At 32.4% G+C, this 15,031-nt stretch overlaps 2 protein-coding genes across 2 annotated transcripts; one reads left to right on the forward strand and one right to left on the reverse strand.

Moving 5' to 3' along the window:
• LOC110993457 (integrator complex subunit 14) lies at window positions 1–7,892 on the reverse strand. Its single transcript, XM_022259733.2, has 10 exons — window positions 7,530–7,892; window positions 7,286–7,440; window positions 7,018–7,153; window positions 6,766–6,875; window positions 5,754–5,946; window positions 4,343–4,440; window positions 2,832–2,927; window positions 1,943–2,129; window positions 1,146–1,294; window positions 1–252 (listed from the first exon to the last, which is right to left on the reverse strand). The coding sequence occupies exons 1-10, from the start codon at window positions 7,714–7,716 to the stop codon at window positions 16–18; spliced, it is 1,548 nt and encodes a 515-aa protein (XP_022115425.2). The 5' UTR covers window positions 7,717–7,892; the 3' UTR covers window positions 1–15.
• Window positions 7,893–8,545: 653 nt separating this feature from the next.
• LOC110993458 lies at window positions 8,546–9,923 on the forward strand. Its single transcript, XM_022259735.2, has 2 exons — window positions 8,546–8,952; window positions 9,470–9,923. Exons 1-2 carry the CDS (start codon window positions 8,546–8,548, stop codon window positions 9,921–9,923), a joined length of 861 nt encoding a protein of 286 aa, XP_022115427.2.
• Window positions 9,924–15,031: the final 5,108 nt, after the last annotated feature.

Here is a 15,031-nt window from a genome sequence, read left to right on the forward strand (position 1 = left end):
TTTGTTGAGATTTATTTAATGTGACATTGAAGAAACTGTGAATTCCGTAGCCACTGGTTGTAGGGTATGTTTGATGTCTAGGGCGGTCCTTGGATCCCTCAGGGCGGCGGCAGCATGGGCAAGTTGTAATGCACACTCGGGTGGGGCAGACCCGCCTAAAGACGCACATTCGCGCTCCAAAGCTGCGGCCACACTAGTCAAAAGCTCGGAGAACCCAAGAGATATTGCTGCACGGCGGAGACGGTTCAATTCCTGAATAATAAAACACGTAGAAATTAAAATATCAAGAATACAACAGTATAACAAAATATAAACTTATATCTATAAATAAATATGTAATATAAATGTTCGTAAAATAATTGTTTTTATTTATTTATTTCACTACATTTTTCTATCTTAACAGTAATTACTAATACGATAGAATTCCAAAATCCCACACCAACTATTCTAGATAAAAACATTAAAAAATTAAACTTATATTCCTAAATCTATCTATCCATAACTAACTCTATCTATATAATAAAATGCTTGTATTCCAAATTCAAGCAAGTCATTCTATGTCACGTCAATGAATATGTGACAAAAACTTAAAAATTCAAATGAGGCAAATACAGGAACCGGCCAAAAAGTTTCTCTAGGCAAGATTCATGCACCTGATGATTCCCTACCAAGATCTATAATCGATAATTTCTTGAAATATTTCTATCAACGATTGCCCATATCATATATGTATATATAAAATCCAATGAGCTCAATGTAAACTGATATGGTAACCTTTTTTTAATATTATCTGTAGGTATGACATTTATAAAAACGAACAAACACTCTATTTGGCAGTAATATAAAATTACACAGATTACTATAAATGTCAAATGTCAGCGGTTGATACGTTGGCCATAGTACTTAACTTGTCGACTTGGGCTTTTTGAATTAAAAATGTTCTGATTTTTTTTTTAAATTTTAATTGGCTTATCTATTTAAAAGTAATAATGAAAACTCCTCAGTACTACATACTTTTTGACATTGACATTCTATATTATGCGCTAGTCTACATTCGTACACATATAATCGTACTGATGTTCTAAATTCAAATAATTACATATATTTTTGCCGCATTCCATTTTTAAATTTTCAAAGAATGTTACCTTATACAAATGTTGTGTCTTATCCGGTAACTTCCTCGCATGTCTCAGCACTTTCTGTACATCCGCTAATAAGGCGTGTGGGCGCGCCCATGCGCATCCCGAACCGCCACCGCTATACGAACGCCACGAGCGTATTGGGAATGTTTCCGCTGAAATATCGTAAATATTTATTTATTTGAAAACAAAACAGATCTATACAAAAAAACTGAACATAAAATTAACACCTTATATGTATTCACAAAAAGTTTCACTAATAAATATGATACAAAGCAAAACAAAAATACCTGTAGCTATAAATATATGTATAAAAAAGATACAAGATAAACAGTTGATTGAAATTATTATTAAAAGAATGAGAAGAGGAGTGCGAAGTTTTGATGTTTTTGACAGAATCTAAAGCAGAACACATCCTGTCCATCTATTGAATAACAAGACTAGTTATTAAATCTTACATTTAGAAAAATGACAGCCCATAGTTAAACACCAATATTTGTAAAAATTTGAATATTGAGCATAGAGACCTGGCAGGAACATTAAATATGAGTTCAAGAAGATCTGAACAACTTATTGACGCATATTGAAGTTATATCCCCTTCCCGACCTCAGATCGCCCGTAAATTATTTTTCCATTCATTTTTATAATATTCCCCTCCTTTTCTAATGGGTTTCATCCTACTAATATTTTTTTTCCTTTTTATTATTATTTACCCTAGTCTATTGACAGATACAAACATCTGAAGCGGTTAAAAAATGGCGGTTGTTGCGCCACTGATTTATTACTTATTTATAAAACTTACGGTTCGTTGTGGTCTCATCGATTGGCCCCAATTGGTCCAATGGCCCAAGCCAGGGGGCAGCCGAGGCCCCAGGTCTTAACACACTGAGAAGTAGGCAGGAGCGTCTCGCGCGGGCTGCCTCACACCAGGCAGATAGTGTTCCCCACCAGTCTACCCCAAGTTGTACCACTGCGGCCATACTTTCTACCTATAATGTTAAGTATTGGAAAGTTCTATATTTGGGACTGGATGGACCTTGCCAAAATGGTCCAGCTCCCAACCATGATGTTGGCATACGGATTCAAAATTCTGGGCTGTCTAAGAAAATTTATTCGTAAGCCGTAGTTATAACTACAAATACGCTAATAGGTTTACGGATCAAAAAAGTTTGGTTTAAAAACAAATTTTCCAAATGTGAAAACTTAAAAATATCAAAGTGAAAAATTAATCACTCATCTATCTCAAAACTTCACTTATCAATCAATAGAATTAATAAAAAAAAATTATTCATAAAACATAATGTACACTTATGAACGTCAAAAAAGAAATATAAATTGAATGCTTCTCATTTAACATTTACAGCCAGTTCTCAAATCAAGGGCGTAGAACGAAACTGAAGAACTGGCAATACACACACAAACAAAAAAAGTTGGCGATTAAAAAAAGTCGCAGAGAGTTTGTCAGTTCTTTTCGTCCGTTCTACGCCCTTGATTTGAGATTTTATAGTCAATATAATTTTTTTTTATAATTGACGCTCATAGAGTACATTTTTTTACTTAAATAAATAAAAAAAATTGAATTTGAATACAGCTGTCATTTCATTTTGACATTTCAATTCAGAATGACAGAATTGATTTTGACATACAGGGGGGATTCAGTTCGCGCGTTCTTTGTTTCTTTCTAATCTTACCTTCAGTGCTCCATGGAGTAACACACAGAAATTCGGCACTTTGCTAGGATCTGATATGTTCTCCTCATCAGTGGACCCATCCGTACTTGATCCTTCCTAAAAAATTACCGATTTTTAACCCAAAAAGTAATCAATCAATCAAATCAATCAAAATTTATTTATTCAGTTTAGATGCGACTTAAGGCATGCTTATGAATGTCAAAAACGTTTACAAAATTCGCGAAAGAGCAAAACTACGCCATCCGTTCGCAAGACTACCAGGAGGTCTTGTTCTGAGAAGAACGGGCAAGAAACTCGGCAAGTTTTATCCTCCCTTTACATACAATAATTCAAAAGAAAATGTCATAAACCACAACGTCATTTAAGTTACATAAGTAAAAATAAAATACAATCTGTTCTGTGATTTACCACATTCACCAATATACATACAGACATATAATAAATCATTATGTGTCTAATTTTTTATGTACATTATTATATTTTTATTAAATTTCTTCTCCACATTGTCGTATAGGCATAGGCTATAAAGATAATAATGTGTGTATGTTTGAAATAAATAAATCATTGTACGGTTGGCATGCTTTGAATAATGTAAAAATAAATATACCCATTTTTTTATCACACACAGATAATTTTACTCATTAAAATAATAAATTAATGCGTATAGAGAATGATTGCGAATGAAATTTATGTATTGTTGATACGTAAGCCCCATATCACCTCGCTTGGACGAGCACAAAAGGAATCCAAGAATAGCAGGTGGAAATATAAGGCAAATACTCTAAGACTTTTCTCCAACTTTGATTGTTTTCCCTTTTGAGTAAGGTTCAAGTGCACAGACGCTAATAAAATATTGAGGTTGGCGCCTGGTGACTCGAAAGTTGGTGCTCTTCACCAACGAAGAAGTATAGAAATACAGCAATGAAATGCCATGCCATGGTAAACTGCCACAGACCAAACTTTATTAATTAATTTTACTTTTCAATTTTATTGAGATTAAGAATAATATATAAAAACTCAAAAAAAAAGCAATATTAAACGTTGTGGATTTGACCTATTTACTAAATAGGTAATTGAATACATAGGTTATGTATTCGAAAATATCTAAAAAAAACAAGAATTATATTTTTTTTATAGGTTATGTATTCGATAAAAAAAAAATAATTTACTGGTAGACTCGGCGAAGCGTTGCTGTGGCTATGGTTTTTGTTATATTACATAGTAGTAAACTATTCAAGGGAAACGGTAGGAGAACTTATGTGGAACGTTGGTACTTTTAACACAGCGCCATCTGTTAGAATTGTATCAAGTAATAAACAAATATTTGCAATAAAATAAAATTGCGACTATAATTAAAGATCTAAGCTATCCTATGTCTTAAGTGGGACCGACTGCTCACGGTTTGCTAATTTAATATAAAATCGGTTAAGTAGTTTTAAGGAGACCATACCGGACAAACATCGTGACAGGAGATTTATTTATATTAATATAATTAAAATAATTTTTCTTACCTTTGTTGGTGTTTTTGGGTCATAATTCTCTCGATTTGTGGTATTATTTGTCTGTGCTTGTGGTATTACCAAATGTTTACTTAATGCTATGGGTGTGCCTGTTAATAAATAAATCTATCGTTATTAGAAACAAATACGTTACAAAATATATTTCACACAGTTCGCTACTTGTGGTGACTGGTCGTACTTGAATTCGTGTATGCGGTGATATTAGTTGTTTATACTACGTATTTGCGTGTTGTTCTTACGAGTATGTAAGTGCGTGCTCCTATTTCATCATGCCTCCTGCTGATAGAGGACAAATCTTTGTTTCTAATTTATTTTATTATTCTCTATTACTCAAGATGTCATATGGAACATGGTGTAATGGTTGCAGCTCCTTACAAACATTGTGTAAAAAAAACATGGCGATTAAAAAGAGTGGCGGAGAGTTTATTGCAATTTCTTCTCTTCCGTTCTACGCCCTTGATTTAAGAACTCGCAGTAAATTAGAAGCATTAAATATATATTTATTTTTTGACGTTCATAAGTGTACATTGTTACCTACATGAATAAATGATTTTTGAATTGAATTGATTTTAAATCGCGATATGGGTAAATCTGACAGTCTGAGGCACTCGCACGCATTTTGCATAAAATAAAATAATTTATATGCGGTTAAACAGGGATGTAGGATGCAAACCTGCGATCGTGAGTTCGAATCCGTTCCGTTCAATGGAATTTTAATTCTATATGCAACTAACACTTGTATTGTGAATAAAAACTTCGTGAGGAATCCTTCAAGTCTCAACATCAAAAGAAGAGCGCACTAATTCATATCAGGGCGGTAACAGACTTGTGCTCACAATATTCGTAATGTCAGTGTCCATAGTCCTTTGCCTCCCGTTGCATAAAAAAAACAATGACATCTGTCAGACACGGATCATCTTGTCTATGATCAAAGAAACATAGAGCATGTCAATTAAGACTTGGCTTAAAGGTCTTGTTACCAGGCCATAAAATTATTTAAAAAAAATGTGAGCCGTCACAGCACGCCTGGCAGATGTGAAACATCGACATTATTTTGTAAAAGTAATATGCAGAAAATAACAGACTGTGATATGAACTAAATATGTCATAATGATAAAATAAAATATTACGATATTTTTCCAGATAACGATGACTATTTGTTGAATAAACATTATTTTCATTAAATATTTTTAATGTAAAATTTACTACTGCATTTAGACTGTTGTATATCATATAGCGTGGCGACGCGTCGCCACGGCATGCGTCGCCACGCCAGAAATCGGTTTTACGTGCGGCTATAGATGTTTCACATCAAAAACATAGAGCATGTCGGGTAGCACCTAATTATTATTTTAAAAAAAATAGTTCCCAGTACCAGTAGAGTGAAAAAATAAATTCTTACCCAAGTCCTGTTGAGAAATGAATCCTATAACATGCAGTTGATTTGATATAGTATAATTAGCTGATACTCCATCCTGCGAGGCAGGAGTTGGTGCTGGAAAGAGTTGGACGCGCGCTTCTAACTGTCCACACTTTAGAGAACACCAGAATTCTTGGTACTGCTGTTCACAGAGTCTGGTCATGGCTGTTATGACCTAAAAATAATAAATAAGCCTCATTTATTCCTTGAAAAATTTACAAAATTTATACACTATATTATATATATCTATTTATTTTTTTCAAGAACCTCTTATTGAATATAGACCTAAATGTATATAAGTACCACATAGGACATATATATACACTTTACATATATATATGAAAAGTTTATCTGTCCCTTACAGAAGATATCACTCCGTGATGGTTCATAATAAAACCTTAAATATCTACTGACAATAAATATCTAACATTCTCTGAATATGCAAATATGGAACGCTAACTAATAGCAGTTTAATGTGACTCATAAGGTTAAATGATAAGAGAATTTAGATTCTCAGGTTGTGCACTCTTACTCAGAGTCAACCGCTAAAGGAAATATTTAAAAATTATTTTTCACACCTGCATCATATTTTTTTTATTAAAGTTTTGAGGTTGATTTGTTTAAACAAATAAAGTTTAATGTACAGCTTTAAAAAAACCAGTAAAAAATTTAAGTTAAATTATTTTTAAAGCCATATTGGATTTCGACCCATAACATAACATAGAGGTGTGTGTGGGAATGTGTGTAAGCATTTAATAAATAAATCTTCATTTGCATGGAAAACATATTACGATGGATGATTTACAAAAATGCCACAATCAGCTGGCATGCTAATGTCTAATTATAATTACTCACACATACAAGAATTAAAATAATATACTTAAATTACATGGTCATTTGATTGCTTTAATTTTTTCTTATGCATTTAATACATTCATTATTATAATATATAATAAAATTAAAAAATATATATATGTTTTAAAGTATTACTTACCCCTGGAACATTTAAGGTATCTGGACTATAAATGGCACCTCTTGATATAGTACTTATAGTACCATTAGTGCTACTTGCTAAATCTATTATTTTCTGATAAAGAGGTATAGCTGAAACCAAAAAAAAAATAACGGTCTAGAAAAGATTTGTAAACAATTAATAAAAATAGACAGACCTGGGTGTTTTTATTTATGTATTTTTAAGACTAAGTGTTAACTATGTCACATGTACATGGAAAATCTATTCTGTTACCTTGTTGTAAGCTTTGATCATTTGGGGCAACCACAGGCAGTACATGTATTCGCACAGGGTATGTGGGCGGCAAAGGTAGGGCTTGTATAATCCGATTCCTTCCTATTTGACCAGTACCTATACTGCCATCTGTAATCTTTTAAAATTTAAGTAATAAAAGAAAAATGTATATGGGAATCTGTGAATGGCATTTGCACAATAACATTAAATGTTGTACATAGAATTAGTTTACAATCAATAGTTACACTAAACTGAAAATACCACTTACCAATATAATTTGCATAGGCGTTTGATATCCCCATTCATTTAATATTAATTGGTTTACACCAATGAAAGCTGTTTCAATACAAGTCTTGTCTCCTTCTTCCAGGTGAGGCAATTTTGCTCTGATGTTGTCATATTCACGGGTAAATGGAATTGTTACTGCAAGAAAACAAATATTTAATGATATTATACTTATATATACCCAGTTATCTTTGATATAAATTGTAAGTAAGCTGGAAAGACGTTACCTTCATATGTGGATGAAAACGTAACCAGTGCAACATATTCTAGTTTAGAATGAACACATAGGTAGTCTAGAAATGTATTAATTGCTGATGAAGCAATCGTCAGACGTGTGTGGTTCTCTGTAGAGTCCGAAGAAGGTATGGGCCGACTCATAGAAAGAGACACATCCAATAATATCACAGTCGGCATCCTAGGTTATGTTTTAACTACAGACGTTAAATTTTGAGTTTCAAACATGTGATGTACCGTTATTGTTGTACTAAAAATACGTAACATCTAAAATGTTTAATATTGTTTGTAAAACCAAATAACAATACAGACAAATTGTGTTTATTTTGTTTTCACATAATATTTAATAAGTGACCACAGTTTAGGTTGAAAGACCACAGATTGTCTGAAGCCTCAACAGACTAAGGAGTACCTAACCTGCTTATGGACTAGACTTTTATACTAGTTTTTCAAGCATAAAGTGTTTACGTTCAATAAAACTATATTATGTTATACCAAAACTAATTACAAAGTACTATTACATAGTATATTATTTTCAACACAGATGGCGCTTAATTTAAATAAAACTTACGAATTTAAACCAAAGGCATATTCGACAGGAATTTTGATAAGACAATAAATTTTATATTAAGTACATTTAATTTTTAATAAAATACTAATATGGAAGATTTTGTCTAGAAAAAGAACTTTCGTGGGATTTAAGGCTGATTCAAGCGCTTATTTAGCTTTTTATAATGTACAGGACACTTTTATTTGTCTATAATCATTATCGTTAAATGTATAATTTTTGTGAATAAATAAAATGCAGCGCTGGTAGCAAAGACGTATCACATTAGCTCGCAATTCGCATAACCGTCACGCCATTTCTCTTTCCGCACACGAAGCAAACGAACAAGTTCGTTTGATCTCCAAATACTGGCGCCATTTTAAAATATAATTTAAGTAAAATGAAGCCTACTAGATTTTCCTAAGCTGAAAAACGGCGTTTGAAGAAAAATTAGATAAAAAGATGGAAAATACGGAAAATAACCTGGCGTTCCATGAAAACGACCACGAATGTGATGATCAGGAATATAGACACGATTTCATAACTTTACCGTGGGATGACCGGACTCGTAGGAGCAAAATCAGTGTTGCCCTGTTGCTGGCCAGTATATTAATAGCTACATTGGCAATAGTAGCCAATAACTTCATCGTTCATTATAAAAACTTTGACGCGAATGCTTTGAGCGCAGAAACAAATATTAATTGTAATTTGGTGAAAGTAGATACATATCAATACGTTGCAAGGATTCGTTCTGTCGTTAATTTAGAACTAATTTGCGTTGGAGCGGTGCTATCACAATCATCAGTATTGGCGAATGAATTATGTTTAAGGTCGGGTCCGATTCGGCTACATTTGGGAAGTCCTACTGAGTAAGAATAGATATTTAAACACTCTTATAAACCATATATATATAGCAAATATCTCTTTCTTACTAAAGAATCATAAGAAAACCGGAACTAGTCATAATACCGTTTTATCGTTTTTTATGACATAACGGCAGGAGGCTCACGTGATGTTAAGTGATAACGCCGCTGGACACTCACATTGCGAGCCGCAAGTGCGTTGCCAGCCTTTTTAAGAATTGGTACACTCTTTTTTTGAAGGACCCTATGTCGAATTGGTCCGAAAATACTTCAGTTTTAATTTTCTAATATAACATATAAATAAATCTCTTGAACACATGAACTAAATTTTGCGATAGGTAGTTATATTATGATATATTTTAATTTATTATTTGTCCTGTTGCTGTGGTTATTTGCATGGTTTGAAATCCTCATTTTGTTTAATAAATCTAAATATCAGTAGTAAAGTTAGTATGCATAGTAAAGTCAGTATGTATAGTAAAGTCAGTATGTATAGTAAAGTCATATTTTTTATGTTTTACAGTCCTCAATGCAAAAAAGGTTTTCCGGTGGATGTTTTCGAAGTTATACCACATGATGGCGTCATAACGAAGGCCCTAGTACTCTTATCGAGCTTTGACGATCTGTCCCGATGCGCTACTTACATTAAAATCGGGAAAAATATCAATTTTAAAAATAAAGCCCTAATTATAGGACGGCCATTTCGTGGCGGGCGATCGTTGTCACTTCAACTTGTGACAGTTGACAATATAGACAATTCCACAGATGTCGGCAATTTTAAATACGATAGTGTGATCTGTGTTAAGGACTTGGATAAGTGCCCCGTGAGAGCTGGAGATCTATTAGTTCAAGAGGGATTACTGTATGGACTTGCGTCTACCAGTGTCAATGATAGGGGGCTGAAGCAAGCAGTATGCTTTGCAAATCTAACTCTAGTTTATAAGGAATTAAAATTGCTTGATGCGACAATTGGATAGTCAATGGTGCATTTACACAGTTTTTATAAAACAATATTCATGTTTGTATAAGGCACGATAATTCGTTATTACATTATAATAATAGGCTGTACATAATGAAGTAATTCCCAGAACACAAATTGTTAACAATTTAGGAAATCATAATATCTTGTAATTAAAACGTATATAGATTTTATGTATTAACAAACGGAAGCAGATAATTTTGATTTCCATATGATACTATGTCACTCTTTATTTAGTGTTGTAATGTAAATTGCATTAATTAGAGAGTCTAGATAAATCGTCAATGATTATAACCTAGTCAATAGACTAAATACTACAATGCATTCCGAATGTTAAATATAATTATTATATATTATCACTCGTTTAATTAACTCCTAAACGTTCAAGTCCAAAATAGTACGCGTCAATAGTAATTACCTAGTAATTTACGGTTATATCAATTCATTTTGTGTGAATAGCCTTCTGTGCCTGACACATGCGCTTATAGATATAAGACATTCGGTTGCCTCACGATGTTTCCATTCACCATGTGAGTATTTAATGTACAAATGGAGTGAAATGTTCTGTGCATAGCAAGACATTGCTACATAGGTTCAATCCATATTTGTGCAGCAGAAACAGGCTATTCGGGATATTACTTTCCCAAGGGAGTCGATACGGAATATCTTTAAGGAATTAAATATTATGACACTCTGTGGTCTGGTCTCTATTTATTCTTGAAGCCTTGATGTTTGTACAAAAAATATAAACGATTTATAACTAAACTAAAGTGACTTTCACCAGTATAATACTCGAAACAGAACTAATTTAAGCGTACGACCGACTAGGCTTCAGAAGATAAACCAGTCCTTATATGGAAATTGTATTCGTTTTACAACAAACTTCCAAGCGAAGTTCTTGCCAGTTCTTCCTGCCCACTCTACGCCCTTGACTTGCGAACTGGTAAAATTAATTTAACATCTTTTGCTTTTGTGTGAGTGTGTGTGAGTGAGTTTGAGTCGTGGTTCGAACGTATGTTGCATGACCACAGACTACAGGGTGGCATGCCTAATCCTTTAGGCCAACACTGCGTATTAGCATGTTACGTTTGTGTCACGCTTTTGTCTCTGTCTACACAAAGAAAGAAGTATAAAAATATTATGGGCTATAATTTGAAAGTAAAATTACATTTCAAACTAGTACTCGTGACATCTCCGTGTGTGTCTTCTGTGCTGACGGGATAAAATTCTAACAGATCCTAAATCAACTTCTTCGGGGGCGGTGATTCCTTTCCAGTCCTTTGTTAAATAGTACAATACTAGTACAGTCAGAAATGTAACAAATGTATAAAATAATAGTCTATCATTTTTAAATGGTTGAAAGAATTGTGAAACCCCACGCGGCTTTGTTGGTTGCTTACTCTGTTTTATAGATGTAATAACATTCAAGGCATGCTGTAACCTGGAACGATTAAAAATATCTTGCATTAATATAGATACACACTTGACTAAAACTGATAGTCAAAGATCCGGCTGCAAGATTAGTGCGCTCGCTTATTTGCTAATAACCAATAGAAATAATTAAGTATATTTATAACTAGGAGAATGTATATCTACTAAGTTGCCTATCAAAATTTTTGGAAAAATATTTCGTTCACTTATTATTTAAATAAAATATCGTACACATACTCTCCGACACCGAAACAAACTACTTTCTTGTTATCCACATGAAACTACCTTTTGGAAGCGGCAGTTAGAATAATCTTTATTAAAAAGTGCCATTTTAGATGGTCTAATTGGAATAAATGATTTGATTTGAAGCCCACCAAAAATCCATGCTGTATAAAGAGGAGGCGCACCAAAAAACAATGCAGTAGATGGAAGAAAGGCACAATAAATATTTGGAGCAGCAAGAAGAGTTTATTCAAATTGAGGTGAAATGCAAGAAGAAACAATTAGGTAGTAATATTAAATTGCTGCTATATAATATATTTGTATAAAAAATATTTGTATTTATGTTATAATTAAACATTTTATTAATCTAGTCACATGTTTTATTTAAAATTTCTTGTAGTAAGATGATGCTAACTCATATATGTAATGGAAAACCCTAAAGAATATCCTAGGTTGCTAACTAATGTATAGCTGTAGTTCATTGCAAGTATGTAGGTATATATGAGTTAATATTATAGGCTTTTAAATACATGATGAATTTAATATTATTTATTAATATAGGTACTTCATTATTTCCTACCGCGGTTCTGTAGCTAGTAATGATACTAATGCTCAGCTAAATCTCTGCTATGGAAGGTAAAGTGTGGAATTTCCATCGTCTTTCGGCAGATATTCCCTCTTTTATATAAATATATTATGAAATATACAACAATGATAGCCTGTAAATTTTTTGAATTTTTTAAATGTGACCCTATGCAGGGAAACCTTTTTTTCCACACTCTAAATGCTCTTGCCACCACATTTCACTTAATTTTTTTGCTTTTTCTTATAATCAATGTATAAAATATAAAATAATATATCATAGCTTGATTTCTGTGACAAACAGCTGTTACTTTATGAATAACCAGCGGCCATCTTGTTTAACCCCCCTATACTGAGTAGTTAACTTTTTTGACTAATGGTTAGATATTTGACCATTAGTAACTCTAACCACGGATCAAAAAACGCATTTTGCCCTAATTAGTGTGAAAGTAGTTTTTATTTAAAGCGAGAATTGATCGGAAATTAATTGGAAAAAAATACTGGCTATTTTAATTGCAAGAAAAAAATAAGGATCCCTACTGAAACTACAATAACTACTCAAGGTGTAAAAATGCTTAGAAAATATTATTGATGTACTGTAAAATTATTTTTATTTTATTTTATTTATTTAAGTATTCCTACAGCTAAACATTAAACAATATCCAAACAATTACATTACACAAACGGAAAAACGGAATACCCATATAAACAGAAACATAAAGCACAGTTTTACAAAGATATTGATGATTATAAATAATATATAAATATTTCACAATATCAAATAACATATTATATCTACAAAAAATTAGTATTAAAACTTAAAAATCAACGCTGAGACATCCTTTATATCACTTCTTATTGAACACCCCTAGTAGATCACTCTCTTATCTTCCTCTATCATGCGTCGCACAGCACTGATGTTATCTTCAGTAGTCGCTGTTAAAAGAACGTCCCTCACCGGATCATCATTGAGATTGCTACGTCCAATCTTTAACTCGTAAAACCAATTGTAATAGTGGCACGACACGGGGCTTCATTAGGAAATGCTAATCGCAGCCTATCATAGCTTTGTTGTTAAGTAAGCCCACAACGAAAGTCACAAATCATTGACCGAAAATTTTCTCGCATAAGGTTAATTTTAAGGTTAATTTTCACGTGTAACAAGAATTTTAGATTTGCCGCCAATTCACAAAAACAAATGACAAATGAATGCAACATACATTAGGTTACCACAGAGTTCTAATCTTGAAATTCAAAAAAAAGTTTTCATTAGCAATGTTTCTAACCTGCCAGTTATAAATATTTCACTGTATATGTGTGAAAAGTAGTAAAGTTTTCTACTATTAAATACTATCGTATTTATGCTACAGTACATTGTACCATGCATGTTAATATATTCATTAATCGCTTGTCACATGTTCAATTAAACGTCAAATGATTTACCATGGGACATTGGCGACTTTACGCCAAAAACATAACTCAATTAACATGTTAATTTCGACCTCATACGTCACTCATTCTACCGACGAAGCCTTTAAGTTTTTGTATTGAACTAGATAACAATACTGTGTGTTACTAGATACGAAAATTTAATATGTGTATCCACATGAGTTGAGGTTGACTGAATCGATGTTGTCATAAATGCGGACATAACTTAACCAAGATCTAGCATACATGTACATAAATATTATTGAAGTTATACTTCTTTTGGCGCGATGGAGAAAAATGATGAGAGTGAATTTTTACGATGCGCTAACGCGAAATTCGACATCGTAAAGTTAGGTCTAGGTGGCATGGAAATCGATAACTATGTTCAAGTGGTTCTAGTATTTTTATATTTAGAACATGTGTTTCGTAACAGTACAATTAAACTGAATAAATAAATATTATTTTGGTGCTTTTAAATCCATTCATACACAACTGTGATAGTATTTACTAATAATTTATTTATTTAAAGAAAATCTTTTTGATCAATTTTAATATTTATCGTTTATCACTACTGCATTTTAGTTATTTTTTTTCCATACGCCAGAGAAGTTTAATTTCTAACGCGTGTACATAATTACAAACACTCTTTTTTTTTTAAAATTTAACATGTATTAAATATTAATTTATAGTTCTATAAAAGAATTAGGTTGGTTGAATTAGGTGAAAGAATTCACGCATAACACATTTGAAAAGAGCCGAATGAGAAAATAAATTTTATTATTTATATAAAATTAAATTATTAAAAATAATATTATTATATATATAAAATGGAGGGCTAACGAGCCCGCGGGCCACAAAGGGCAGTCATCGCAACCCATAGACACCCATTTTTTTGATACCTCATTTTAATTTCTTTTTCTTCGATTATTGTTATTTTGTTTGTAATAAATGTTATGTCTGTCTGATTGTTAAATATAGCCAAATTTCCAAATAATCCAAATAAAACATATAAGGACATTCACGTAAATTTGAAAGAAACGGATTGAATCTGTCAGTGTAATTTTGCGTTTCGTTTAACCTATTTGAAAAACATGCTGCTTGAAACATTTAAATAATTAAGAGAAAACTATAAAATGTACGTTTCGTTTAACAAATTTTAATGCAATACACGAATATTTTTTATATAACTTCTGGTTATGCACTTCTTGCACTCACCATTTTTTTTATTTATTGTTTTCTTTTCTTACTAGGGTTGCCTGGAAGAGATCGCTTGTTAGCAATAAGGCCGCCCGTTGCATCCCTTGTAATTTATATATATTGTTTCTTTCTAGCAACGAAGTGTGAATAAATAAATAAATAATTTTTTTTATCCTTAAACGCAACTCCGGCAGCCAAAATTACTTTGAAGGATTCCAATCAAGGTTCCTCATAATCAGTATTATC

This window comes from Pieris rapae, chromosome 23, assembly GCF_905147795.1.
Source record: "Pieris rapae chromosome 23, ilPieRapa1.1, whole genome shotgun sequence".
Taxonomy (NCBI): Eukaryota; Metazoa; Arthropoda; class Insecta; order Lepidoptera; family Pieridae; genus Pieris; species Pieris rapae.

What these genes read in the sequence shown, in the direction of transcription:
- LOC110993457 (XM_022259733.2), bottom strand. Translation starts at nt 7,716, where the DNA reads ATGCCGACTGTGATATTATTGGATGTGTCTCTTTCTATGAGTCGGCCC. An exon ending in GTTTTCATCCACATATGAAG is followed by an intron (nt 7,441 to 7,529) that starts GTAACGTCTTTC and finishes GTTTTCTTGCAG; the next exon opens with TAACAATTCCATTTACCCGT. An exon ending in TACTCCATGGAGCACTGAAG is followed by an intron (nt 2,130 to 2,831) that starts GTAAGATTAGAA and finishes TTAACATTATAG; the next exon opens with GTAGAAAGTATGGCCGCAGT.
- LOC110993458 (XM_022259735.2), top strand. Translation starts at nt 8,546, where the DNA reads ATGGAAAATACGGAAAATAACCTGGCGTTCCATGAAAACGACCACGAA. An exon ending in CATTTGGGAAGTCCTACTGA is followed by an intron (nt 8,953 to 9,469) that starts GTAAGAATAGAT and finishes TATGTTTTACAG; the next exon opens with TCCTCAATGCAAAAAAGGTT.